Source organism: Microtus oregoni, unplaced genomic scaffold, assembly GCF_018167655.1.
Source record: "Microtus oregoni isolate MIOR12 unplaced genomic scaffold, Mior012 000006F_ref0000085, whole genome shotgun sequence".
NCBI classification, from domain to species: Eukaryota; Metazoa; Chordata; class Mammalia; order Rodentia; family Cricetidae; genus Microtus; species Microtus oregoni.
In genome coordinates, this window is record NW_024543065.1 from 37,434,722 (window position 1) to 37,462,608 (window position 27,887).

At 38.4% G+C, this 27,887-nt stretch overlaps 1 protein-coding gene and 1 pseudogene across 1 annotated transcript; both read right to left on the reverse strand.

Moving 5' to 3' along the window:
• Nucleotides 1–282: 282 nt before the first annotated feature.
• Nucleotides 283–2,756, reverse strand: LOC121449196 (condensin complex subunit 2-like). Its single transcript, XM_041653480.1, has one exon. The coding sequence runs from the start codon at nucleotides 2,754–2,756 to the stop codon at nucleotides 540–542; it is 2,217 nt and encodes a 738-aa protein (XP_041509414.1). The 3' UTR covers nucleotides 283–539.
• A 1,369-nt stretch (nucleotides 2,757–4,125) lies between these two features.
• LOC121449761 lies at nucleotides 4,126–27,887 on the reverse strand (annotated as a pseudogene).

The following is a 27,887-nucleotide window of genomic DNA, read 5'->3' on the forward strand; positions in this document are numbered from 1 at the left end:
ACAGATCCAAAGACATGAAGGCAGTGAGGAGTGGGTTGAGGTGACATGCTTGTCACCTGAAGTCATGGCAATGTCTGTTCCTGGGTTTTTTCCAAGGGCCAAGTCTGCACCCATGGGCCTGACTCAGCCATGGTCTATGTTGATGTCAGTGGTTTCTTTTTCTTTTTTTTCTTTTTTTTATTGTACCAGAATGGTTTTATTTTTGAGTATTATCCAATTAAGTTTACAAATGATGAATTTTATGTACATGGACCAGAGAATTCTTTAAAGGAGTTGCTGAGAAACTCTACAACAGTCCAAGTGGAAACTAGATTCCTGAGACCAGGAGCACATGGTCTAAAGAGCAGACTGTCTTTAAGGTCCCCGCTCCTGGGTGGATGGTTACCCGTGTGGAGCTTCAGGGTGTGGCATTCATGCTGAGGTGCAAGAAGGGAAGAGCAACAACTCCATGGTAGTTGGCTGCAGCCACACGATAACCCCGGCATCTCTCCACCACCTGAGAACACGGTGGCCTCCACTGCAGGCGTCTCTAAGTGGCCTCAGTCTCCTTGCAACACAAGAACATCAGAAAGATTCTCTGTGCCTTCCAGCTTCAGATTCTTTTCATTGGCTAAATGCAGCAGACAGGCAAAAGCCAAGGGTATGGAGAGGTTCTGAGCCATGAGCGGGGGCAGCCTCTTCTGCAGTTCTGTCGTGAGTCCACTGAGCATCTTCTTGTCAGCTACTTCCTCAGGGGCCCCTTCTTTTCCATTGACACTTTGGTTTGTCTCTGTGTCAGCCTCCTTTCTAGAAAACTCCGTCAGCAGACTCCACATGCTCTGCTTCAGCTTCTTCATGTCCATCTTTTTGGCTGTCTTGGCATAATGAATTTCTATTTTATTTACCTTCTGAGGCTCAGCCACCAAATTCAACTCTCCGTAAGTTGTGATATCTACTCCTTGGTTTTCAGAAGAAATGTGACCATTCTCCTGTGATGTCTTTGGTGTACTGCAAGGATCAAATTCAAGGTCAAAGGTCCCAACTGATCCCGCAAAATCGTTTGGCTCTTTATCATCACTGTCACCAGCCTGAAGTCCAGGACAGAAGTTGGAGGTATCGTTAGGGTTGTTGTAATCATAGTCTTCAATTTCCTCATAGTGCTCAGTCTTTGCCGTCTGGTTCTTGTTCATCTTAAGTAACTTTATGCCAGGCTTGAGATGAAGCTGGACGAGCGCATCCGTCTCATAGTGGAAATCTGTGGGGAGAGTGGTGGCTTTCCAAGTCTGGTTCTCCAAAGTCAACTTGGTCAGAGTGGCAGCAGCCTTTGTTTTCTGAAAATATGCATCAAAATCAATATCATCATCAAAATTAATTTCAAAGTCCTTCTTTGCGCTCTTCTTTTTGTTCTCCGCACAGGAGGTGGCATCTTGCTTGGGTCGAGAAGGCCGAAAGCGCCAGTGATCGGGGCCAGCCCACATCTTCATGGTCCGGGGGCTGAAATAGGAGTATTCTCCAGGGTCCATGGATAAAAAGGTGCACATGGTTTGGACATCTCTATCCCCGAGGGAAACCATTTGTTCCTGGCTGCTTTGGACCTGGAAGAGGTTCTTCCAGCTTCCCAGCTGTTCATGATCCCCAGCTGCAGAAGGGTCTGGTTCATCGTTGTCATCAAAGTCTTCCACCAGGGGCCCATCAGGGACATCCCCATTGTCACTGTCTTCAACTTCAGCATCGATGTCAAATACGTGATCATTCTTCTTAAACTTGTCCACCAGGGCTGACACAGACTCATTATGGGTTTCACTGTCCCATTTAGTAAACTGGAACCCGGCCAGGGAAGGGCAGAGCTGGCGGTCTTCCACACACTGCTGCAGGGGCGCTTTTAAATCTGTCATGTCTACCCAACCTAAATCTGGCAACTCAAGAGCTTCTGCTGAGGAGAGAGTCTGCATATCTGAAGGAAAAAGCAGCTCGCTTCTGTAGTCCTGGCAGTGAAGGGTGGAGAGAAACACCCCAGCTGTGCTGCACTCATCAAACGAGGCTGCAGTCTTCTGAAACATAGGATTCACCTCACACTTTCGATCTGCTTCAGAAACGTTGATGTTGCTTAGATTCTGCTCAATGGTTTTGCAGGATGGCTTCTTCTTGGTCTTCGCAGTCTTTTTGGTTGTTTCTGGTGCAACAGCACTTCCATCTGCACCATGGCTCTCCACTTCTTCTTGAGATGGTGCATCTTTGCCCAGCCCTCCAAGGACTCTGTATACATCAGCATGGACAGCATCCACACGTACAGCATAGATCTTGGTGCTAGCATCCAAGGTACCAGCAGCCACTTTAAAGTTGGTTGGTTCTGCGTCCTTCTGTTTAAGAATCTCTGACATGAAATCAATCAAATGTAAGCCAAAAGCATTCTTAGTAGTGATTTTATTTTCAGTAGAAAGCTTGATACAGGTAGAGTAATGTTCTGTAATCTGTGTGTTTGTAAACTTAGATGTGGTAGTTGAAACATCAATATTCCTATTAGGGGAGGCCAGCAAAAGACTGGAGTCTGTACTGAACTGCAGGTCAAAGACCCTGGAGCGTCTCCGCTGCATCCGCTCCTTTTCATCATCATTCTGAGGAAAGTCTTCAAGGACTGGGGTGTTAGGAGTACTGAGAGCGGCCTTCCCCTGCCGGGGCACTGACAGCACCCGCTCCAAAGGGGATGAAACATCGAACTGCTGTCCATGGATCTTCGGAGAAGAGCTATTCATTGTTCCTGAGCGTGGAAATCTCATCTTGGCTCGCCACGGCTCCCGGGTAAGTTTTAAATTGTTTTAAATTGCGAGCGCCAAGCGACGAAGCTCAGTAACAGTCTCGTGACGTCATGCGAGGGCGTGGTCTGATGTCAGTGGTTTCTATTACCACCAAAGGGTGAGAGAATAAGGCTGCACAGAGTTTGCCATGCCTCTCATTTGCTGCAATGCTAGGAAGAACTAACATTGCCCCTCAACTGCCATATGGTGACCCAAATGAAGGGGAGATTCCATCCCCTCCCCTATTGCTCACCACCTGTGGCAGGACAAAGAGGTGTCCCTGAGATCACGAGAACAGGTGAGCTGGCCAAGCACCTCATTAACTTCAGCACTCAGGCAAGCAGGCCCTATACCTTGCCTGGGAAATACAGTAGAATTGGCTCTGGAGTTACAGGTGTGGCTGAGCCCAAGGAAGAGTGTGAGAGCAGAATAAACAGCCCCACCCCTTGCTGTTAACTGCATATAGGGAGTTAGCCAAGGATGTGCTGGTGAGCTCTCCCTGGTGTTGAGGATGAGGGAGAGCTAGTGGATCCAAAACAGCAACCATCCAGGCCCAGAACCAAGGCTATGAGTTGGCCCATTACAACATCCACCCCATCTGTGATCTGCTGGAACACACAAAGGGACCTAAAGTTGCAGGGTCACCAAGACACAGGACAGCAACAGGATATCCAAGAGGAGTCCCTGTGAGGGCCCAGAGTCAATATTGTAGTAGAAACCAGAGGCCTCAAACCAGACCAAAGACTCATTGCATTTTACAGGCATGCACTAAAGAGTATATGTTAAAGTTTCCATGAAGAGATTTTTTCTTTCTTTCTTGATTTTTCTTTTGTTTTATCTTGAAGGCTTTCAAGGTCAGAAGTCAGATTCAAAGGAATGGGGGATAAGTGAAGTGGGCTTGATATGCGTGATGTGAAATCAACAAAGAAACAACAAAAAAAGTTAGATAAATAAAAAATAATGTGACTAATTAAAGTACAGAAGAGAGTAGGCATGGAGTTTAGAAACAAATTCAAACAATTGCATAAAAATTAGCTGTCTAATATTAAACATGGTTTAGATGTGGTCCACATATTCTCAAGCTCAGGACAATGGAGGAAAAAGTAGTTAGAGCTTTTTTAATTCAAGATATCATAATCTTCATAGAAGGTTCTAGGAAAATACACAAATACATAGGCATGCCCTGAATATACAAAAATACACCCTGGATTTAATACATGACAAAGTCAGTGGCTCCATTTCAAGGAGCTCTCACACAATTGGAAGAACTAATAGCCCATAAAATAAAACCAGTACTATAATTCTATTTTATAATGCTGTTATATTGGATTTAATATAGTATATTTTTAAGCTAGGTTTTGACAGGGTTGTTCCCTCTAGAATCTGGTCTGTTCCTGATATGATGAGGTGAGTTTGTTTCTGGTTTTATCAAGATACTGTAGCACTTTGAAGCAAAAATGAAACCAAGAACTGCTATACTAGAAGCCAAGATAGAGAGGACTTCCATAGCACCATAATCTTCCCCTTGGTGCTGTGGCAGACAAGGAGGACGGTAATCTAAACATAGAAGAACAGCAGCATGCTAAATAACAGAAATTTTGCTTCATTGAAAGTTTGAGGCAGATTTCTGGACAAGAAAGCCATAGTATAACTACCAAGTGCTAAGAAGCAGAGGTATCCCAGGACACCAAGGAAGGCGATAGCTGAGACCTTGTTGCACACAATAATGACGCATCCATGTTTGGCCTGAACATCTTGATCAATGAAAGGAGGAGAGATTCCCAGCCAGATTCCTCAGAGGACAAGGTGGATCAAGGAACAGATGGAAATGATGAAGTTTGGGCCCCATGATATTATTAACCACCTTACCACTCTCCCTGTAAAAGTGACCCTGAAAGGAATAACCAGCATAAAAGCTTTGGCCAAGTCAGGGCCAGAGCCACAGTGAATGCACTTCCACATGTGATCTGCTGCAGGATACGGGTGACAGTGTTGGGAAAGCCAATGAAATGCAAGGCACAGAAGAAACAGATGGTGGGTGTGATGAGCAAGAAGTAACTCAGGGCCCACTTATTTGTCTTCATAATGGGAGTATCTTTGTGCTTTACAAAGACTCCTAGAACCACAGCTGTAAATGTAAAGAAACACAGTGTTATGATGGTGAAAATCATCCTGAAGAGGTCTTCATGAGCTAGAAAACTGACAACTTTCTGGGTGGTTCTTCTGTGTGTTGGCAAAATGTTTTTCTAGAGAATTCACACACTGATCCACATCTGGAAAGAAATGATTTTGAGTCTATGATGATGTGATTCCTCTTCTTATTAATGTTTTTCATATTACCTGCCCGTTGGACTGTTACCTAAGCCACCTTCCTTTTTTTCTTTGAGACAAAGAAATACAAAATTTAGTGAATTTTTGTCATCATATTTGGTAGAAAGCATGCATTTTCAGATAGAGAGCTATTGGGATAGTTTTAGGTCTTCAAAAGGCAGGTTAATAATACTCGGCTTTTGAAAATTTTGGAAATTCATCTTGAACACATGCACATGTCATATTTTTTATTTCAAAGATTTTTGTATTTTTTATAAATGTAACTCATTGCCAGACTTTGAATTTTATATCATTTGTAAATTTTATTAGCATATATTCAATTTCAGTTTTAGTACAATGATATTTATTCTTATAAATCCTGTCAATATTTTCTTGTTTCCTTAAGTTGTCTTGACATGTTAATAAACATGATCTCAGAGTATACTATTGGGCTAATCTCACATATTTTGTCTTTCTGTCTCTCTCTATTGACACATTTATTTTCTCTTATTTTTTTCTTGTTTTGGATGTTTCACACAACATAACTCCATCTCCTATAAAGTTGCATAATATACTATATAAAAAAGTTTATATAGAAGGAATATATAATAGAATCAGCTTATTGTGTAACATTCAATCAGTAATATTTTCAAATTTTCAGTGCTTAAGATATTTTGAACTCCAAACTGTTGTAGAGACATTAAACAAGAAACCTCCAGAATTAGGTGTAGGTGAGCGGCACTCACACTATATGTATCCAGAGTACTTCCCTATCACATTCAAAAGGGGATATGTAAAAATATGGTATATGTAGCATGAAATTCTCTAAGAAATAAAAATACTATCTAAAGATTTCAGAATTGATATAACTTATAAACCAACTATGTTAATAGATGTGGACCTACTGAATTTAACAGTTTTTTCTTCACCATAGAAGGCATAAAAATTTGTTCATGACATATTTTTCTTTCTTTTCCTTTCCTTTTCTTTTTCTTTCTTTCTTTTTTTTTTTAGTTTTTCAAGACAGGGTTTCTCTGTGCCTTTGGAGCCTGTCCTGGAACTAGCTCTTGTAGACCAGGCTGGCCTCGAACTCACAGAGATCTGCTTGCCTCTGCCTCCCAAGTGCTGGGATTAAAGGCATGAGTCACCACTGCCCGGCAACATATTTTTCTAAATGGAAATTCTTTCATCCATTCCATGCCTTAGGTCATGGTACATCTCAACACTGCACATTATTCACAATATTCTGAAGTTATTGTTTCACACACTGCTAAATGGAGAATTATAATAGGGGAGTAATCCTACTCATTAAGGGAATTTTTAATTTTAATTATGTCAGGTACCAATATGTTTTGTGTGTAAATATGAAATCAAACAAAAATTCCAATTTCATGACCTGTATAAAAGAAGGAGCTAGGAAGAATAATTATGAGATGTAACAAATCTACAACTCATGTGAATTCTAAATGTGATTAAAATACAGTTTGGAAAATATCAAGTTTGATACTTGAAAATTATGTTTTAAAATACATGGTGAAACAAAATTCATCATTATATGCAGAATAAACTTGTTTCTTCAATATGCAGTGGATGATAAATGTAAACCATATATGAATTCCAATGCCTAACATTTACTGTTTCAAAGGGATTATAAGAAACCGTGAGATTTTACTTCATAAAAATAAGAAAAAGCTTTTCTTTGACTTCTTTCCAGATTTTTTTTCTGTTTAAAATTCTTTTTTTACAGCACTTGGGAGGCAGAGGCAGGCGGATCTCTTTGAGTTCGAGACCAGCCTGGTCTACAAGAGCTAGTTCCAGGACACGCTCCAAAGCCACAGAGAAACCCTGTCTCAAAAAACCAAAAAAAAAAAATAAATAAAAAAATAAAAAAAGAATAAAAAATAAAAAAGAGAAAAAAATTCTTTTTTTAATTTATAAAATTTATTCTATGTGTCTTTCATATCATGTGTCTTGATCTTATTAATTTTCTGTCCCTTCACAGCAATCCTCTGCTGCTCTATCCCCCACCCAAATAAGACACAATTCAAGAGAAAAAAAATGAAGAAAAGGAAAAAAAAATCTTATTATGGAAGTTGTACTACAATGCAACAAGTCATGGCATATACACCTTTGTCTATACATTTCTACTTGCAAGTGTTCATTGTAAAGAGTCATGGGTCTGTTTTGAGGTTCCTGGTTTCTACTATGTGATTATCCTTTTTACTTGCATAGGTATTGTACACTACTGTAAGGAAGTAGGGAAGTATGTAATGCAAGCCCACATTTACCTGTCTCATTGGAAATTTCATTGTCTGGATAAGGAGTACAATCATAGCAATGGACAGACTTGTCCTCCAGGGAAAATTTCCTGAATTCAGGCCCACATCTCTCTCTGCACACAGAATGTGGAACCTGGAAAGAACAAAGGAAAGGTTTTCAAATGACTAGGATTTTATTTTAAAACCTGGATATATAAAGGTTCTGAATATTATACAACTTACTTATATTTTTTCTTATAAATGAAGAATATTGTTTTGAAAGGCTGATCATCAGAAAAGGCGATGTGTTTACAGATTGATCAACAGATTATCACAGAGTTGGAGAGTTTGGAACCTAAATGAGGTAGAAATAAGTAAAAGGAAGTTGGGTCACTGGGGACATGATTTAGAAAGGCAAGAAGTTGCTATTAACTGACCCTGTCTCTGCACTTACTGACTATTGTGTTTGTCACCTTTTACTTCTACCACAAATATGTGTTTCAATTTTTCACTTGAAAGGATTTAGAATAATTATGGAAACAAACTTTTGCACATTTTGTGAGGCATTTCATAGGGAAACTTACCTAGGATGGAAGTATATGTCACCACTTCATTGACTGTTGTTCAGAATGAAGAGAAAGTAGAAAGACGTGAGTAGCAGCATTCATTACTCCCTAAATTTTGGCCATGAATATACATTGCCAGTGACCAAATGCTCCAACTACCTTGCATTTCCAAAGATAATGGACTGTGCCTTTAAACTGTCACCCAAAATGGAATATTTCTTTATGTTATTTTAACTATTTGTTCTTTTGTAGCAGCCAGACAAGGAAGACACACACACACACACACACACACACACACACACACACACACACACAATCAAGCTCAGAAAATGGCCATTAGAAGAACAAAGACAACAATTTAGGAAGGTAATTGTTTTCTGGGTATTTATATGGATTAGTTGTTCTAATAAAATTGATAAACTTAACCATTGTCTTATGGTGGTGTTCAAAAATGAGACCCCCATGGAAAGAGTTTATCATGAAGCAATCAGCATGGTTGGTAGCATCCCATTGAGAGTTCATAACTCAATCCATTTGGGTCAAAAACTCTTGCCCCAGATTTTGCATTAAACATTGAAGGGAATCACAGTAACCATAAATAGCAATGATATTGGTGAGTGATTTCTGGATCTTCCCCAAACTTTTCCAAAATTTGTTAGAAAATGAAGTTCAGGTGCAGGGGATCATTTCTATAAACATCATACATTCTCTAATACTCTTCATTTTTTTCTCTTAAATCTTATAGAATCTTTGTCTCTTTGTGGTCATCTGGAAAAAGCATACAAACCAGGTCCAGTCAAAATGAAGCAACGAAGAGACAATGACAATTGACAGAAATGTGTCTTAGGGAGCCATCTGGTAGGCAAGCAGAACAAACCTGATTTTGGTCACTCAAGGTAGGATAAAAAACCAAAAATAAGCTGAAGAGAAAATGTCTGTGCTACTAGGGTTATAATTAGGAAGTGGTCTCCCGTGCAATGCATTCAAGTGTACTTACCACTATCTCTTCTATAAAGTTCAGTGTGGCTGGCTTTATGTTGAGGTCTTTGATCCATTTGGACTTGAGTTTTGTGCATGGTAATAGATATGGGTCTATTTTCATTCTTCTACATGTTGACATCCAGTTATGCCAGCACCATTTGTTAAATATGCTTTCTTTTTTCCATTTGATATTTTTTGCTTCTTTGTCAAAAATCAGGTGTTTGAAGGTGTGTGGATTAATATCTGGGTCTTCTATTCTGTTTCCTTGGTCTTTCTGTCTGTTCTTATACCAATACCAGGCTGTTTTTTAGTACTGTAGCTCTGAAGTAAAGATTGAAGTCAGGGATGTGATGCCTCCAGAAGTTTTTTTATTGGACAAGATTATTTTGGCTATCCTGGATTTTTTGCTTTTCCATATCAACTTGAGTACTGTTATTTCGAGATCTGTGAAGTGATGCGGCGTAATAACCGGGCTAGCTTAATATGAAACAGCAAAATTTAATGAACAGATAGCTCACAACACCAGGGATCCAGTGATGGGCAGGAAGTACAGAAAGGACCGGCGGGGCTCACGCCTGCCAGATTTATACGTAAACATTAGCCTGATGTGAACTCGACCCCTATTGGGCTGGGCTTCCCCTACAGTTAAGATTTTGCTGGGTATTGCATTGAATCTGTAGAATTGTAAGATTGCCATTTTTACGATGTTAATTCTGCCTACCCAAGAGCACGGGAGATCTTTTTAATTTCTGGTGTCTTCTGGGACCTTCATGGGAGTAGACCTAATCCAGGACCTCTGTGGGTTTGGGCATGAGTCTAAGACTTCCCAGGAACTAGGCCTGAGCCAGGACTTTGCCAGTCTGGGCATGAATCTGGGACATCTGAGGGAGTAGGCAGGAACCAGAGATCTCTGTGGGTCCAGGTGTGAGTCTGAGACCTTAGAGAGAGTAGGCCTGAGCCAGGACCTCTGTAGGTCTGGGCATTGTTTTGGGATATCACAGGGACTAGGCAGGAACCTGGAACCTCTGTGGGTCTGAGTGTGAGTCTGGGACATCTGAGGGAGTAAACCTGAGCCAGGTCCTCTGAGGTTCTGGGTGCACCTGAGCCTGGGAACTCCTGAGTCAGTAGACTGGAGCCAGAAACCTTTGCAGGACCAACTCCAAGCCAGGAACTTCTATAAGAGGGGATCCAGACTAGGATTTACAGAAACACATCAAAGCCAGTAACTTAGGCCAAAGTAGGCCTGAGACAGCAAACTCCAAGGGAGCAGAGCAAAGGACAGGAGTGCTGAGCTATCTCCAGGAACATGAAGAAACCAACAGGGTAAGTAGAACTGTGGCACTGACTGTACCAAGAGGAACAACTATCTGAGCTTTGGTTACACTGGCACCTAAAAGATTATTCAAAAAAATCTCAGACAGCCCCAACCACACCTATTAGAGGAAAAGATGAGTAGAAAATGTAAGAACACATATAATACCACAAAGAGCAACAAAGAACCAGTAAAACCTAATGACCCTACAATAGCAAGACTTGAACAAAGAAATATAAATGAAGCAGAAGAAAATGACCAAAAAATAATTTCAAGAGAATTTTTGAAACTCTAAAGAGGAAATGAGAAATTCTCTTAAAGAAATGAAGGAAAAGACAAACAAAAATTGGAAGACATCAGCAATCCCTTAAAGAAAACCGAGAAAAAGAAATCAAACATATGAAAGAAATTATTCAAGACTTGAAAACTGAAATAGAAACAATAAAGAAAACACAAGCCGAAGGAATTATAAAAACAGAAATCATGAGAAACAGACCAGGAAGCACAAACTCAAGAATGAACAGCAGAATACAAGAGGTGGAAGAGAGAATCTCAAGCTCTGAAGATACAATAGAGGAAATAGACTCATCAGTTAAAGAAAACATTAAATCTAACAAAAGCTTAACTCAAAAATATCCAGGAAATATGGGACACCAGGAAAAGGCAAAATACAAGAATAATAGGTATAGAAGGAGAAGTTCAACTCAAAAGCACAGAAAATCAGGGATGGTAATGCCTCCAGAAGTTCCTTTATTGTATAAGAATGTTTTGGCTATCCTGGGTTTTTTGTTTTTCCATATAAAGTTGATTAATGTCCTCTCAAGATCTGTGAAGAATTTCGATGGAATTTTAATGGGGATTGCATTGAATCTATAAATTGCCCTTGGTCGAAAACAGCTTGGTATTGGCATAAAAACAGAGAAGATGATCAATGGAATAGAGTAGAAGACCTGGATTTTAATCCACAAACCAATGAACACCTGATTTTTGATAAAGGAGCTAAAAGTATTCAATGGAAGAAAGAAAGCATCTTCAACAAATGGTGCTGGCAGAACTGGTTGTCAACCTGTAGAAGAATGAAAATAGATCCATATCTATCGCCATGCTCAAAACTCAAGTCCAAATGGATTAAAGACCTCAATATCAGGCTGAACACACTGAACCTGATAGAAGAGAAAGTGGGAAGTACTCTACAACATATGGGCACAGGGGATCACTTCCTACGTATATCCCCAGCAGCACAGACATTAAGGGCAACATTGAAAAAATGGGACCTCCTGAAACTGAAAAGCTTCTGTAAAGCAAAGGACACTGTCACTAAGACAAAAAGGTAACCCACTGACTGGGAGAAGATCTTCACCAACCCCACAACAGACAAAGGTCTGATCTCCAAAATATATAAAGAACTCAAGAAACTAGACTTTAAAATGCTAATTAACCCAATTAAAAAATGGGGCACTGAACTGAACAGAGAATTCTCAAAAGAAGAAGTTCAAATGGCCAAAAGACACTTAAGGTCATGTTCAACCTCCTTGGCGATCAGGAAAATGCAAATTAAAACAACTTTGAGATACCATCTTACACCTGTCAGAATGGCTAAAAATCAAAAACACCAATGATAGCCTTTGCTGGAGAGGTTGTGGAGTAAGGGGCACACTCATCCATTGCTGGTGGGAATGCAAACTTGTGCAACCACTCTGGAAAGCAGTGTGGAGATTTCTCAGGAAATTCGGGATCAGCCTACCCCAGGACCCAGCAATACCACTCTTGGGAATATACCCAAGAGATACCCTATCATATGACATAAGCATTTGTTCAACTATGTTCATAACAACATTATTTGTAATAGCCAGAACCTGGAAACAACCTAGATGCCCTTCAATGGAAGAATGGATCAAGAAAGTGTGGAATATATACATATTATACTACTATTCAGTGGTAAAAAACAATGACTTCGTGAATTTTCCATGCATATGGATGGAAATAGAAAACACTATCCTGAGTGAGGTATCCCAGGCCCAAAACAATGAATATGGGATGTACTCACTCATAATTGGTTTCTAGTCATAAATAAAGGACATTGAGCATATAATTTGTGATCCTAGAGAAGCTAAATAAGAAGGTTAACCCGAAGAAAAACATATAGTCATCTGCCTGGATATGGGAAGTAGACAAGATTGCCAGGCAAAAACTGGGAACTTGGGAGTGAGGTGGCCTGGGGCTAAGGAGAAATGGGGTGAGAAACGTGAGAAGGGGACGATGGGGGGAGCTTGGGAAAATGGGATGGTTGGGCTAAAGGAAGGGTGGATACGGGAGTAGAGAAATTATATATATATATATATATATATATATATATATATATATATATATATATATCTTAATTAAGGGAGCCATCTTAGGGTTGGCAAGAGACTTGACTCTAGAGGGGCTCGCAGGTGTCCAGGGAGATGTCGCCAGCTAGTACCTTGGACAACTGAGGAGAGGGAACCTGAAATGACCCTATCCTATAGCCATACTGATGAATATCTTGCATATCACCTTAGAACCGTCATCTGGCGATGGATTGAGATAGAGACAGAGGCCCAAATTGGAGCACTGGACTGAGTTCTTAAGATCCAAACGAGGAGCAGAAGGAGGGAGAACATGAGCAAGGAAGTCAGGACCACGAGGTGTGCACACACCCACTGTGACAGTGGAACTGATCTATTGGGAGCTCATCAAGGCCAGTGGGACTGGTACTGAATAAGCATGGGATAAAACTGGACTTTCTGAACATGGCAGACATTGAAAGCTGATGAGAAGCCAAAGACAATGGCACGGGGTTTCGATTCTAATACATGAACTGGCTTTGTGGGAACCTAGCCTGTTTGGATGCTCACCTTCCTGGACCTGGATAGAAGTGGGAGGACCTTTGACTTCCCGCAGGGCAGGGAATCTGGACTGCTCTTCATTCTTGAGAGGGAGAGGGAATGGAGTGGGGGGAGGGGGAGAGGGGGAGAGCAGTGAGGGGAGGAGGCAATGTGTGGGAGGAGGGGGAGGGGAATGGGAAACGGGGAGGAGGCGGAAATTTTTTTTTAAATTTATTTATTTATTAATGATTTCTGCCTCGTCCCCACAACCGCTTCCCATTTCCCTCCCCCTCCCCCGATCAAGTCCTCCTCCCTCATCTGCTCGAAGAGCAATCACGGTTCCCTGACCTGTGGGAAGCCCAAGGACTGCCCACCTCTATCCAGGTCTCCTAAGGTGAGCATCCAAACTGCCTAGGCTCCCACAAAGCCAGTACGTGCAGTAGGATCAAAAACCCACTGCAATTGTTCTTGAATTCTCAGTATTCCTCATTGTCCGCTATGTTTAGCTAGTCCGGATTTATCCCATGCTTTTTCAGACCTAGGCCAGCTGGCCTTGGTGAGATCCCAATAGAACATCCCCATTGTCTTAGTGTGTGGGTGCACCCCTCGTGGTCCTGAGTTCCTTGCTCGTGCTCCGTCTCCTTCTGCTCCTGCTTTGGACCTTGAGATTTCTGTCCGGTGCTCCCATGTGGGTCTCTGTCTCTGTCTCCTTTCATCGCCTGATGAAGGTTAATATTCATGAGGATGCCTATGTGTTTGTCTTTGGATTCACCTTCTTATTTAGCTTCTCTAGGAACATGAATTATAAGCTCAATGTCCTTTATTTATGGCTAGAAACCAAATATGAGTGAGTACATCCCATGTTCCTCTTTTTGGGTCTGGCTTACCTCACTCAGGATAGTGTTTTCTATTTCCATCCATTTGTATGCAAAACTCAAGAAGTCCTTGTTTTTTACTGCTGAGTAATACTGTAATATGTATATATTCCATACTTTCTTCATCCATTCTTCCGTTGAAGGGCATCTAGGTTGTTTCCAGATTCTGGCTATTACAAAGAATGCTGCCATGAACATAGTTGCGCATATACTTTTGTTGTATGATAGGGCCTCTCTTGGGTATATTCCCAAGAGTGGTATTGCTGGATCCAGGGGTAGGTTGATCCCGAATTTCCTGAGAAACCGAAACACTGCTTTCCAGAGTGGTTGCACAAGTTTGCATTCCCACCAGCAGTGGGTGAGTGTACCCCTTTCTCCACAACCTCTCCAGCAAAGGCTATCATTGGTGTTTTTTATTTTAGCCATTCTGACAGGTGTAAGGTGGTATCTTAAAGTTGTCTTGATTTGCATTTCCCTGATCGCTAAGGAAGTTGAGCATGACCTTAAGTGTCTTTTGGCCATTTGAAGTTCTTCTGTTGAGAATTCTCTGTTCAACTCAGTGCCCCATTTTATAATTGGGTTGATTAGCCTTTTGCGGTCTAGTTTCTTGAGTTCTTTATATATTTTGGACATCAGACCTTTGTCAGTTGCAGGGTTGGTGAAGATCTTCTCCCAATCAGTGGGTTGTCTTTTTGTCTTAGTGACAGTGTCCTTTGCTTTACAGAAGCTTCTCAGCCTCAGGAAGTCCCATTTATTCAATGATGCCCTTAGTGTCTGTGCTGCTGGGGTTATACGTAGGAAGTGGTCTCCTGTGCCCATGTGCTATAGAGTACTTCCCACTTTCTCTTCTATCAGGTTCAGTGTGTTCGGACTGATATTGAGGTCTTTAATCCATTTGGATTTGAGTTTTGTGCATGGTGATAGATATGGATCTATTTTCATTCTTCTACAGATTGACATCCAGTTTTGCCAGCACCATTTGTTGAAGATGCTCTCTTTTTTCCATTGTATACTTTTAGCTCCTTTATCGAAGATCAGGTGTTCATAGGTTTGTGGGTTAATGTCAGGGTCTTCTATTCGATTCCATTGTTCGACTTCTCTGTTTTTATGCCAATACCAAGCTGTTTTCAATACTGTAGCTCTGTAATAGAGTTTGAAGTCAGGGATGGTAATGCCTCCAGACAATCCTTTATTGTATAAGATTGTTTTGGATATCCTGGGTTTTTTGTTTTTCCATATAAAGTTGATTATTGTCTTCTCCAGATCTGTGAAGAATTTTGTTGGGATTTTGATGGGGATTGCATTGAATCTATAGATTGCTTTTAGTAGAATTGCCATTTTTACTATGTTGATCCTCCCAATCCAAGAGCAAGGGAGGTCTTTCCATTTTCTGGTGTCTTCTTCAATTTCTTTCTTCAAAGACTTATAGTTCTTGTCAAGTAGATCTTTCACTTCCTTGGTCAGGGTTACCCCAAGATATTTTATGCTATTTGTGGCTATCGTGAAAGGTGATGCTTCTCTGATTTCCCTCTCTGCTTCCTTATCCTTAGTGTATAGGAAGGCAACTGATTTTTTGGAGTTGATCTTGTATCCTGCCACATTACTAAAGCTGTTTATCAGCTGTAGGAGTTCTTTGGTAGAATTTTTGAGGTCGCTTATGTACACTATCATATCATCTGCAAATAAGGAAAGCTTAACTTCTTCCTTTCCAATACGAATCCCCTTGATCTCTTTATGTTGTCTTATTGCTATTGCTAGAATTTCAAGCACTATATTGAAGAGGTATGGAGAGAGTGGACATCCTTGTCGTGTTCCTGATTTTAGTGGGATGGCTTTGAGTTTTTCTCCGTTTAATTTAATGTTAGCTGTTGGCTTGCTGTAAATAGCTTTTATTATATTTAGGTAGGACCCTTGTATCCCTATTCTCTCCAAGACCTTTATCATAAAGGGGTGTTGAATTTTGTCGAATGCTTTTTCAGCATCTAGTGAAATGATCATATGGTTTTTTTCTTTCAGTTTATTTATATGGTGGATTACATTGATAGATTTGCGTATGTTGAACCAGCCCTGCATCTCTGGGATGAAGCCTAATTGATCATAATGGATAATTTTTCTTATGTGTTCTTGGATTCGGTTTGCCAGTATTTTATTGAAAATTTTTACGTCGATGTTCATGAGTGAGATCGGTCTGTAATTCTCTTTTTTGTTTGGGTCTTTTTGTGGTTTTAGTATCAGGGTAACTGTAGCTTCATTAAAGGAATTTGGCGATGACTCTTCTGTTTCTATATTGTGAAATACATTTAGGAGTATAGGTATTAGTTCTTCTTTGAAGTTCTGGTAGAATTCTGCATTGAAACCATCTGGTCCTGGGCTTTTTTTCAAAGGGAGATTTTTGATAACCATTTCTAATTCTTCACGAGAAACCGGTCTATTTAGATCATTCACCTGTTCTTGGTTTAGCTTTGGTATATGGTACTTATTTAAAAAAATGTCCATTTCTTTTGTATTTTCCAGTTTTGTGGCATACAGGCTTTTGTAGTAAGATCTAATGATTCTCTGAATTTCCTCTGTGTCTGTGGTTATGTCCCCCTTTTCATTTCTGATCTTATTAATTTGCAAATTCTCTCTCTGTCATTTAATTAGTTTGGATAGGGGTTTGTCGATCTTGTTGATTTTCTCCAAGAACCAGCTTTTTGTTTCATTGATTCTTTGGACTGTTTTCTGCGTTTCTATTTTGTTGATTTCAGCCCTCAGTTTTATTATTTCCAGTCTTCTACTTCTCCTGGGCGCGTCTGCTTCTTTTTTTTCTAGAGCTTTCAGGTGTGTTGTTAAGTCCCCAATGTATGCATTCTCCGTTTTCTTTAAGTGGGCACTTAGTGCTTTGAACTTTCCTCTTAGCACTGATTTCATTGTGTCCCATAGGTTTGAGTATGTTGTCCCTTTATTTTCATTAAATTCAAGGAAGACTTTAATTTCTTTCTTGATTTCTTCCTTGACCCAGGTGTGGTTCAGTAGTTGACTGTTCAGTTTCCATGAGTTTGTCAGTTTTTTGGGGGCAGAGTGGTTGTTGCCTTCTAACTTTAATCCGTGATGATCTGATAAGACACAGGTGGACACTGATATTTTTTTGTATCTGTGGAGGTTTCCTTTGTTTCCGAGTATGTGGTCAATTTTTGAGAAGGTTCCATGAGCTGCAGAGAAGAAGGTATATTCTTTCCTATTTGGGTGGATTGTTCTATAGATGTCTGTTAAGTCCATTTGCTTCATTACCTCCAATAATTCTCTTAATTCTCTATTAGGTTTCTGTCTGATTGACCTGTCCCTTGGAGAGAGAGGTGTGTTGAAGTCTCCCACTACTAGTGTGTGTGGTTTGATGTCTGCCTTGAGTTCTAGTAATATTTCTTTTGCATAGTAGGTGCTTTTATATTGGGGGCGTATATATTCTGGATTGAGACGTCCTCCTGATGAATTGTTCCTGTTATGAGTATAAAGTGAGCATCTCAGTCTCTTCTGATTGATTTTAGTTTGAAGTCAGTTTTGTTAGAAATTAGTATGGCCACACCTGCTTTTTTCTTAGGACCATTTGCTTGAAACACCTTTTCCCAACCCTTTACTCTGAGTAGGTGCCTGTCTTTGTGGTTGAGATGTGTTTCTTGCAAACAGCAGATTGTTGGATCCTGTTTTCGTATCCAATCTTTTAGCCTGTGCCTTTTTATAGGTGAATTGAGCTCATTAATATTAAGTGATATTCATGACCAGTGGTTGTTTACTCCGGTTATTCTTATTGCTTTTGGTAGTAGAGATTGTGTGTCTCCCTTCTTTGAGATGTGCTCGTGAAGGGTCATTAGATGCCTGGGTTATTGTAGGCAGTGTTGGCAGTGTTGGATTCCTTGGGTTGCGATTTTCCTTCTATTACTTTCTGTAGGGCTGGATTTGTGGCTACGTATTGTTTAAATTTGTTCTTATCCTGGAATGTCTTGTTTTCTCCATTGATAATGAACGATAGCTTGGCTGGGTATAGTAGTTTGGGTTTGCATCCATGGTCTCTTAGCTTCTGCAGAACCTCTATCCAGGGCCTTCTGGCTTTCATAGTTTCCATAGAGAAGTCAGGTTTAAGTCTGATCGGTTTACCTTTATAAGTTACTTGCCCTTTTTCCTTTGCAGCTCTTAATATTCTTTCTTTAAAAAAAAAAAAACAAAAAACCCAAAAAATAAAATAAAAAAAGCACAGAAAATATATTCAAGAAAATCATAGAAGAAAACTTTCCCAACCTAAAGAATGATATGCCTATGAAGATATAAGAAGCTTATAGAACACCAAATAGACCAGATCTAAACAATGTCCGCTTGCCACATAATAATTAAAACACTAAACATATAGAGTAAGGAAAGAATATAAAGAACTGCAAAGGAAAAAGGCCAAGTAACATTTAAAGGTAGACCTATCAGAATTACACTTGACTTCTCACTGGAGACAATAGAAGCCAGAAGTTCGTGGTCAAGCATTATGCTGACATTAAGAGACCATAGATGCCTGTCCAGACTACTATACCCTGGGTCTCACAATCTTAACTCTTACCCTTGCACAATATCCCCTGATCTTTGTATGGCTGATCAGACAACTTTTATTATACACTTTTCAGTCTATATATCAGTTATGAATGTCAGAATTAACAACTATTCACTACTCTCATTGCAAAGTCAAACTTTGCAGACTAATGCAAACAAAGAGATACCTATCCTGATACAAAATGCATAGAGAAAACCAAGTGGTCATGATCAGAAAAAAATATCTCCAGGACACATAATAATTAAAACACTCAGTGTACAGAATTGGAGTTGAAACTGAAGGGGTATGCACAGTTTTGGTTTGTTTCCTCTGGCTTTCTCAACTACAATACATACTCCAGAACAACCCACTAGGGACAGCACAAGCCATAGCAAGATGATCCCTCTTATATTAATTAGTAATCAAAAACCGACCCCATGAACATGACCACAGGCCAATCCAATGAAGGTAGTTTGTCAACTGACAATCCTGTTTCTCAGGTTTGACAAGTTAATAACTAAGTATATAGCAAAAAATGTAACCAAATGGACTGAAGAATTGATGAAAATCTCAGATAACTTTATTCTGTTTTTTTGGTTTGAAATACATTTTGTATTTCTATCCCTATTTTTTCTTACATTAATTTTCCTGGAATACATTTTTTTCCTAAGCTGGTACCTACCATTCTACTGAAATGTTCTTTATGTAGGTAGAAAACTGATAGATCCTGTTTTATACCTAATCTGTTAATCTGAATTTTTATCATGAAATTCAGGCCAAATATTCTGTTATTCCTGAAATATTTACATTTATTCATGCACCTTAATTGATTTTGTGGTGTTTTCTTAGACCTCTCCATTAGTTAGCCAGTAATGATTTATTCCACTGACCTCTTGATTGTGTTTTTACCTGTCTTCTTTCAGTATCCTCTGTCCAGCTGGGCTAGTGGTCATAAATTCTGTTATATTCTTACTTTTATGGAAATTTTGTTTTTCCTTCATTTTATTGGATTGTTTTCCCAAGTATAGCAGTCTGTATTTAAAAGAGTTGGCTTTCAGAGTTTGCAATACCTCTTTCTATGATGTTCTGGCTTTAAATATGTCTATTGAAGAATCAGAAGTTATTCTGATGGTCCTGTCTTTACAAGTAACTCAACCTTTCTACATTGAACTTGTTAATACACTTCCTTTTATTTGTGATTTTAGTGTTGTAGAAATATGTCCAGTGGAGTGTCTTTTCTTGTATATTTGGTATTGTATAGGTCTGTAAAAGCCCGTGTGTCTTATCTGAAATTGAGAAAATTTCGTCTATAGGATCATTAGTAATACCTTACATGCCTTTGTGTAGTATTCTTTTTTAGTTTCCATAATTTGAAGATGTAGTCTTTGCTGGCATTCCAGAGTCCTCACATATCTCCTTCATATTCTCATAAATTAATCATCAACCTTTTCTGAATGATATATTTTATCTGCCTCATTTTCCAGGCATGAGATTCTGTTTTCCTCATGATCCATTCTGTCATGAAGCTGTTCACAGGGCCTATGTAGTTTTTTATTTCTATAATAATTCAGAGAGGTTTTCCTCTAGCAATTGTCATTGATGAATTCTATAGTCATGTGATGAATTAACAGTCTTATTTCATTTAGTTTTTTGTATTCTCTGACAATGTATTCATGTATTCTTTCAGTTTCTTGGACATAGTTAAATTTTTCTTCTAAATCTTTTTTTTTGTTTCTGTGATAAGACTTTTGCATCTGCTCTTAATATGTGGAAGTTTACATTATTTCTATTGTAGATTTTTAAAAACATATTCCATTCATTCCTATTAATGTGGTAGACTTTGTAATGTTTAGAAAAGAACTAAATTATGGTAGATTTCAGATTTTCTTTAATGAAAAGAAAGGATATACCTTTTAACACATCAAACACTAGTGTTTCAGTTAATGAGGAACTGTAATGATTCTTTGATTTGAATTTGGATTATTACTTACGTGATATTAATAATTTCCTTAGCATATTTCTATGCCATCATTTTAAGCTAATTTGCATTCAGTTATAGATGGGATGCCATGGGTTTTAGTGTACATTATGACATCACAGAGTTTCTATTATAGATAGTTCTTAATGCTTAATTTTTCACAGGCTTTGCTCTGCTATTGGGTGCTCTAAAACTTAAGATTGTGAAAATTAATAATTAATGTGATTTGAGATAGAATTTCATGAGATTTTGAGTGTAATGAGACAAACAGAACTGCCTCCAAATACTTTGTTCACTTTCCACATGAGGTGACATCTGACTTTATAGATAATGAATATGTCAGAGCCTCTCTAAGTACTTCTTTACTTTGGAGACAGTCTCAAGAACCTCATTAGAGTCTTTGGTAATTTATTACTTTAAAAACAACTAAGAAACCTTCTTGACTCCCAAAACCAATGCTGTCATTATCACTGCATTTGAAATCAAGTTTGCAGTCCTAAAGGGAGGTGAGGTCACAGAACCACAGATCTTTATCTCTGGATTGAGATCCTTTCTTCTCCCACAGCTCTGTCTCTTTTTAAATTGTTTTTATTAAGCTATATATTTTTCTAGGCTCCCCTTCTTTCCTCTCCCTTCCCCTCCTAACCTCTTTCATGGTCCTCATGCTCCCAACTTACTCAGGAAATCTTTTCTTTTATACTTCCCATGTACATTAGATCCATGTATGTCTCTCGTAGGGTCCTTTTTGCTGTCTAGGTTCTCCAGGATTATAAATTTTAGGTTGGTTTTTGTTGTTTATGTCTAAAGGCCACTTATGAGTGAGTACATATGATATTTGTCTTTCTGGGTCTGGGTTACCTTACTCAATATGATGTTTTCAAGATCCACCTATTTGCCTTCAAATTTTAAGGTGTCATAATTTTTTTCGGCTGTGCAGTACTCCATTGTATAAACGTACCACATTTTACTCATCCATTCTTTGGTCAATGGGCATTTAAGTTGTTTCCAGGTTCTGGCTATGGCAAATAATGCTGTCATAAACAATGCTGAGCACATGTCCTTGTGGTAAGATTGAGTATACCTTTGGGTATACATCCAAAAGTGGTATTGCTGGGTCTTGAATTAGGTTATTTCCTATTTTTCTGAGATATCACCTAACTGATATCCAAAGTAGTTGTACCAGTTTGTACTCCCACCAGGTAAACTCTTATTGATTGCTACAATTTGTTATTTACTTTTCTCTGTAGTAATAAGGGCAGTGGGGCTGCGTCCCCAGCACCCCGATTGCCTGCCCGGCTATCTTATGCCCGAAATAACAACACACAAACTGTATTCATTTAAACACTGCTTGGCCCTTTAGCTCTAGCCCTTACTGGCTAATTCTGATATCCCGATCAACCCATCTCTAATAATCTGTGGGCACTGGTCTTACCGGGAAGATTCTAACCTATGTCCATCCTGGGTTGGAGCTTCATGGCGTATGTCTGCCCGGGAGCGGGGCATGGCATCTCTCTGAGGCGTCTGCTCCCGAGAGGAGAGCTGTGGAGTCTGAGCTCACTTCCTCTTCCTCCCAGCGTTCTGTTCTGTTTACTCCTCCCACCTATCTTCTAACCAATGAGGGCCAAGCAGTTTCTTTTTATTTAACCAATGACCTTCCTCCATCAACTCTCTAATTCACAGGAAATTTAAGTCTGTAGCAGATGTTGTTGTCTTGGTAAAGCTAATTTTGTCTATCCCAGTGCAGAACACTCTTATCTAGAGAGTTGGAACACTGATGTGGAAAATCATTTGGTAATTTTTCTAAACATACTATGAATACCTTAACATGTAAGTTATAGGAAATTATTGCATCAAGGAAATTTCTGCCAATGCTGACCCTAGACATAGGAAAGAGATATGTTAAAATCCAATGCACTTAGTAGCAGTCAAATAACGGATTTCAGAGTATTTGATAGGTTGAGATTAATCTAAAGCCCTTCAGGAGATCTGAATAAAACAATTTAAGATTCCTAGAGTATAAATAAAGATTTGACTACTTGGAAAACAGAGGATAGTATGAACATTCCAATGCCAAATGATACATTTTATTTCCCAATCCTAATGTCAACAGAATTGAGTGAGCCATATGTACACAATCATTTGCATTTTTCAAACATAATATTACTAAGAACAGACAGTTTTATACAGACAAAACTTAGGAAAATTGTCAAATGCTTCGTCTGGGATAAAGTTGTTAACTTTATTTCATTTTGTTTTAAAACTTTTTGGTAATCTACTCCATAGACTAAAACTTTTTGTCTTCCAAAGATTAGGTTTACAAAAAAAATGACAATGCAAAGCTAAATCTGTGTATAAGCCATAGACATGAGATGTCACAAAAAGCTATTCTTTATGTTAGCTTCTCTAGATTAAATATAAGAGTTTTTAGCTTGGCCTATTGTATCTTAGTCTTTCCTGTATGATTATATCTCTTAGCTACCTACTGTTTTCTAAAGATGAAACTGAGGAGAAGAAATATAAGAGGAGAGGGTATGTGGAGGTAGCTTGGAGGAAGGGAGGGAGGGGAACTGTAGTTGGTATGAATTGTATGAGAGAAGAATCAATTTACTTAAAAATGGAAGAAAAGTTATTTTATAACAACCGCCACCACTCCGTTTGCAACTTATCCTGTGCCTAGATTACTTGTTCAACCATACTATGGAAATAGACTTTGAAGAGCAGAACAACAAAACTCATTCAGTTATACTTAGGAATGACTACAAAAGAAACCATTAATGTTATTTTTCAAGAATACAGCAGCATCTTTCCCTATTCAGCACTGCTGTGATCATAAGAGCAGTTTAAGCAAGGAAACAGTCCAAGAACTCCTGAGGCTTTACCTTAGAGAGGTAACAGGCTTCTCTTGTTACATTCATGTTGACATTAACGGAAATGAGTGAATAAACAAGTCAATAAGGGGCAAAAATGATAAAATCTGTACAGCTATAAAGAAATTACTCTTTTTTTAATATTAGTTATACAAAGTAAGCAGAATTTGAGTACAATGAAGTTACGACTCACAACAAAAGGACCGAAAGTGGGAAAACACACAGAAACAATGGCTGTGATGTTTACCAACCACCAACTGGGTCTATATAAAACTGCAATGAAACCTTGTAATATGGAAGAGAGGGTATAAAAAACTACATAAGAGAACACCAGAATGAGGATGCTCTGGGTGGCTCTAAACTCAGGGGAGGTTCTTCGGGAATCTTGAGTGCTCCGGATGTGTTGCGTGTTCTGCTTGTGTCTGTAAAGAATGACAATCATGGAGCCGCTGGACCAGATAATGAGAACAGAAAGCAAGAATTCAGGGAAAACAAACAATGCTGTATACAGTGATTCTGCAATTTCATCATGACCCCAAATGAAGCAAAATGCAAAATCACTTTTCTCTGTTGTATTTTTGTGACTCGATTTGATATGCACAAGCACAGGGAAAATGAAATTTATAGTGGTGTATAGGACCCAGCCAAGGGAAATAGAGATGGCAACGTAGTTTGATGAACTGAATTCAAGATTCTTCCAAAAAGAGTTCTTGGGACTGATTGTGATGGCCTGATAGATAATCAAGAGGCAGGTAGTTCCCATGGACATGATTCTGCCAAGTCTCTGAATATATAAAAACAGTTCACACACAAACTCATTGAAGAACAGTTTCATCCCAAAAGCTACCATTGTGTGGGGCACCCCTTTAGAAAGAATGATCAAGCAGTTGGCAGTGAACAGATGGGTGAGGATCAAATCTACAGGCTTATGTCTATGTTCATTATAGTAAAGACCTAGATAGTGAGAAAGAAGAGATATATTTCCCAGAATTCCAACTATACTTTGTGAGAAGAATATTATTCCCATTGCCAAATTCTTTGAGTCCATTTTGATATTTACTGAATTTTCCTTTAAATTGCAGATACACTTCCTTCTCTCAAAAAATGGTGAATTTAGTACTTTGTCTTCTGGGGTGATGGTATGGAAGAATTATTAGAGATGAAGAAAAGACAGTAAATGTGTACAACACAGTGAGATCCTGCCTCAAATGACATGTTTTGGCAACCATTATAACTTTCAGAAGAATGTTCAGTCTTTGAAAACACACACACATATTAAGAGAATATATAAGTATCTTTCTTAGAATATTCAACATTTAGAAGAGAGCAGTGTTACCATAGGAAATCAATGACAAGTCACTGCAAATAGAGAGAACACTAAATTTTATATTTCCAGGATAAACTTTCATAACAACTTCAATCAGAAAAGAATAGACTTCCATCACCATCTTCACCAGGAAGTGTATCTATCCTGAGTACACATATAATCTGAAATTTTAATATAAATAATGAAAAATTTATGCCAGAGCAATGTTGACATTTCTCTATGCCTAATCAATAAAATATGTATTACCTAGCATAAAACTTATGGATCGGAAGGTTCAAACATCAAGTTAAATAATGCCATGTTGGAAGTTAGTGTTTATATTTTCAGTTGGGAGGAATATATTTTAAGCAGAGCCAATAGTTTGTAACTCAAAAATCTCTAACTGAATAAACTTGAGATGTCTTCCTGAATAAATAGTATGAGTGTGGGGTGAGAGACTTGCTATATGGACCAATTTAGTCACTGCCAAATGGACCCCTCTGTGATACCATTCCACTGTACCTTGTAAGTATATACAATATTTTTGGTTGTGAGCCTAGCCCCCAATGGCTGAGCCATCCCTCCAGGCCATATATATACATAAGTTTTTTATCAATAAGAAATAAAAAGTGAAAAGCAAAAAAAAAATGAATGTTAAGGCTAATAGTTGCTCCCCTTCACACACTGGCATTTACATGGTAACTACGAGAAATATTAAAAAAATCAATTACCACTGAAAGGGAAAGTGAGTTGGGAGAAAGGTATGTCTGAAAATATACTGGAATTTTTCTAAGATAGATGTTATTGAAACACAGACCCATATCATGGAGAAAAGCAAGAAGCATCTCAGAATATTAATGATGATGCTAAAGTTATAACAACATGGTATCCCTGATTTTTTTTAAGATACTGGTGAATTTTATATCTTCTGCTATTCCGATTTCCATTAGATAGAGAAACAGCTACAAAGAATGACATTCACTAGAATATACAGACTCTTACAGGAGGCAGTTGAATATTCAGCATGCTTGGCACCATTGTTACTCTCCCTTTTGGAGTTCCTGGTTACATGCTGTTGCTGAAGACACACAAAGTGATGGTGATGTTGATGATTCTATCATGCCAGATATTGCAAGACGGGAAAATTATGATCTAACAAGAAAACATTTCAATCTAAGATTTGCCAAACCTGAAGACATCTGCAAAGAAGTGAAATACACCCCATGTTAGAAAACTAAGAGTAGTGACCTTAAATCATATTGGAGAACAAAGAAATGATTAATTGAACAGATGAATTATACAGCATTCCATATTCATCCCAAGACCCCTAGATCATTCCTATTTCCTAGTGTCATTCTGCCAGATTCCAATAACTGATAAATTCTCTACAGGATTTAAGTTTCTGTAGCAGAATCCTTAGTGTGGTCACATCTATAACATGAGCTGAAATCATGTATTCCTTATTATAAGGATCAACTTAAGGCTTTATTATGCTAAAACATAATATTTAAAATTAAAAAATGCCATCTTATTCTTTTGGTACCTGTGATTTTCATAAACATGCCATGTGAAAGATGGTATTCCATTTACTTCTAAGAAAAGTATATAATGGCTATTTAGTCAATGGTCATCAAAATTTATAACAGTTATGAACAGTAGGCAGACTTGAGCAATGTGAACTCATAAAGGCTTCATGTGATAAGTCGCATATGGTAAAGTTCAAAAGTGTTAACACAAAACACTTCAAAGTCTTAGTACTTGCATAAATTGATTAATAGTTTGTCACTGAATCTTATTTTCTGACATTATAAAATGATGTCCTGCTAATTCATAATCCAAAAGCTATAGAAACTGCCCTGGTCAAAATCGGACTTCACAAGTGCAACATATACACAATATTTATTTTTTACCAGTTATAATTTTGCCATCTCATGGCAAAATATTATCATCAATCAAATGAATTATTAATCAATGTTATGTTGACCCTCAAACCATGTGCAATAGAATAATATGTTATAGAATTTAATTTATTACTAAGTTAAGGAGATAGCTCAGTAGTAAAATGCTTGCATTTGTTGCATATGGAATTAATTCAAATTACATAATTTACATAAATATATCTAGTTGTGGTGGCACACACTTTTACCGAAGCAATGAGGAGCCATGGATAAGAAGATTCCTGGACTCACTCACCAGTCAACATAGCTAACTCATAGAGTTCCAGGCTAAGGTAAGTCTTTCATAATTAGAACAATAGTAAACAAAGAGAAAGGAGTATAGGAGCCAGAGCAGTCAAGAACACCATGGGAAGGCTCTCACAATCACCTCACCTGGGCTCACAGGGGCTCAGAAAGACTGAATTAACAATCGGGAAGTCTGCCAGGGACTGACCTAGGACACTATTGCATATATGGAACAGTTTTGTAATTTGGTCCTCTTGTGGGACTCCTAACAGGGAGAAGGGGCCCTTTCCAACTCCTTGTTTTGTTTTTTTAGCACACTACTCCTTATACTAGATCACCTTGTACAGCCTTAATACAAGGAGAGGTGCTAAGTCTTAATGAAACTTGATATGCCATGTTTTATTGATATTCAGAGTAGACCTTCCCTTTCCAGGATGGAGATGGAGAAAGAGGGGATTGGAAGGTGGAAGGGGAAATGTGGGAGAAGGACTGAAAGGGGAGATAAGGATGTAAAAGAATTAGATGAATTATAAAAAAGGTAAAAATGGTCTGTGGAACAACAACTGACATTGTGACTGACCACATATACATACACTCAATTAGGCAGGCACATGAATACAGATACATTGACATACAAATACACAAAATAAATAAAAAAGTATTACTAATTTCAGGACCAGACTTGTATTTATTTCAGCCTATAATTGATCAAACTATTTACTGATGAAACACAATTTCTCAGCAATCCTAAATATGAGAAAAACAGAATCTATATAATAAAAGCACTTTGATCTGAACCATTGAGTTATAAAGGCTAATATGATCCACAAATTTAGGCAAATGGTTGTTTCTTTGCTTCACGGGTATAAAGCTCTGAGTTTCAAAATATACAAAGAAATCTGGAAAACACATGACAACGATGAGAGTAGCATTGCTATAAGAGCAAACTAAAGGAAATGACATAAGAAGTTTGTACTAACTGAGTGCTGTTCAAGTTTCACAATGACAGTCACCTTCCTTTCAATATCATTTTCAAATTCAAGAGTGTGAACAGTCTCAATGGTCATCAACACCGACAT

Coding starts and splice junctions, on each gene's coding strand:
- LOC121449196 (XM_041653480.1), bottom strand. CDS start 2,756: ATGAGATTTCCACGCTCAGGAACAATGAATAGCTCTTCTCCGAAGATC.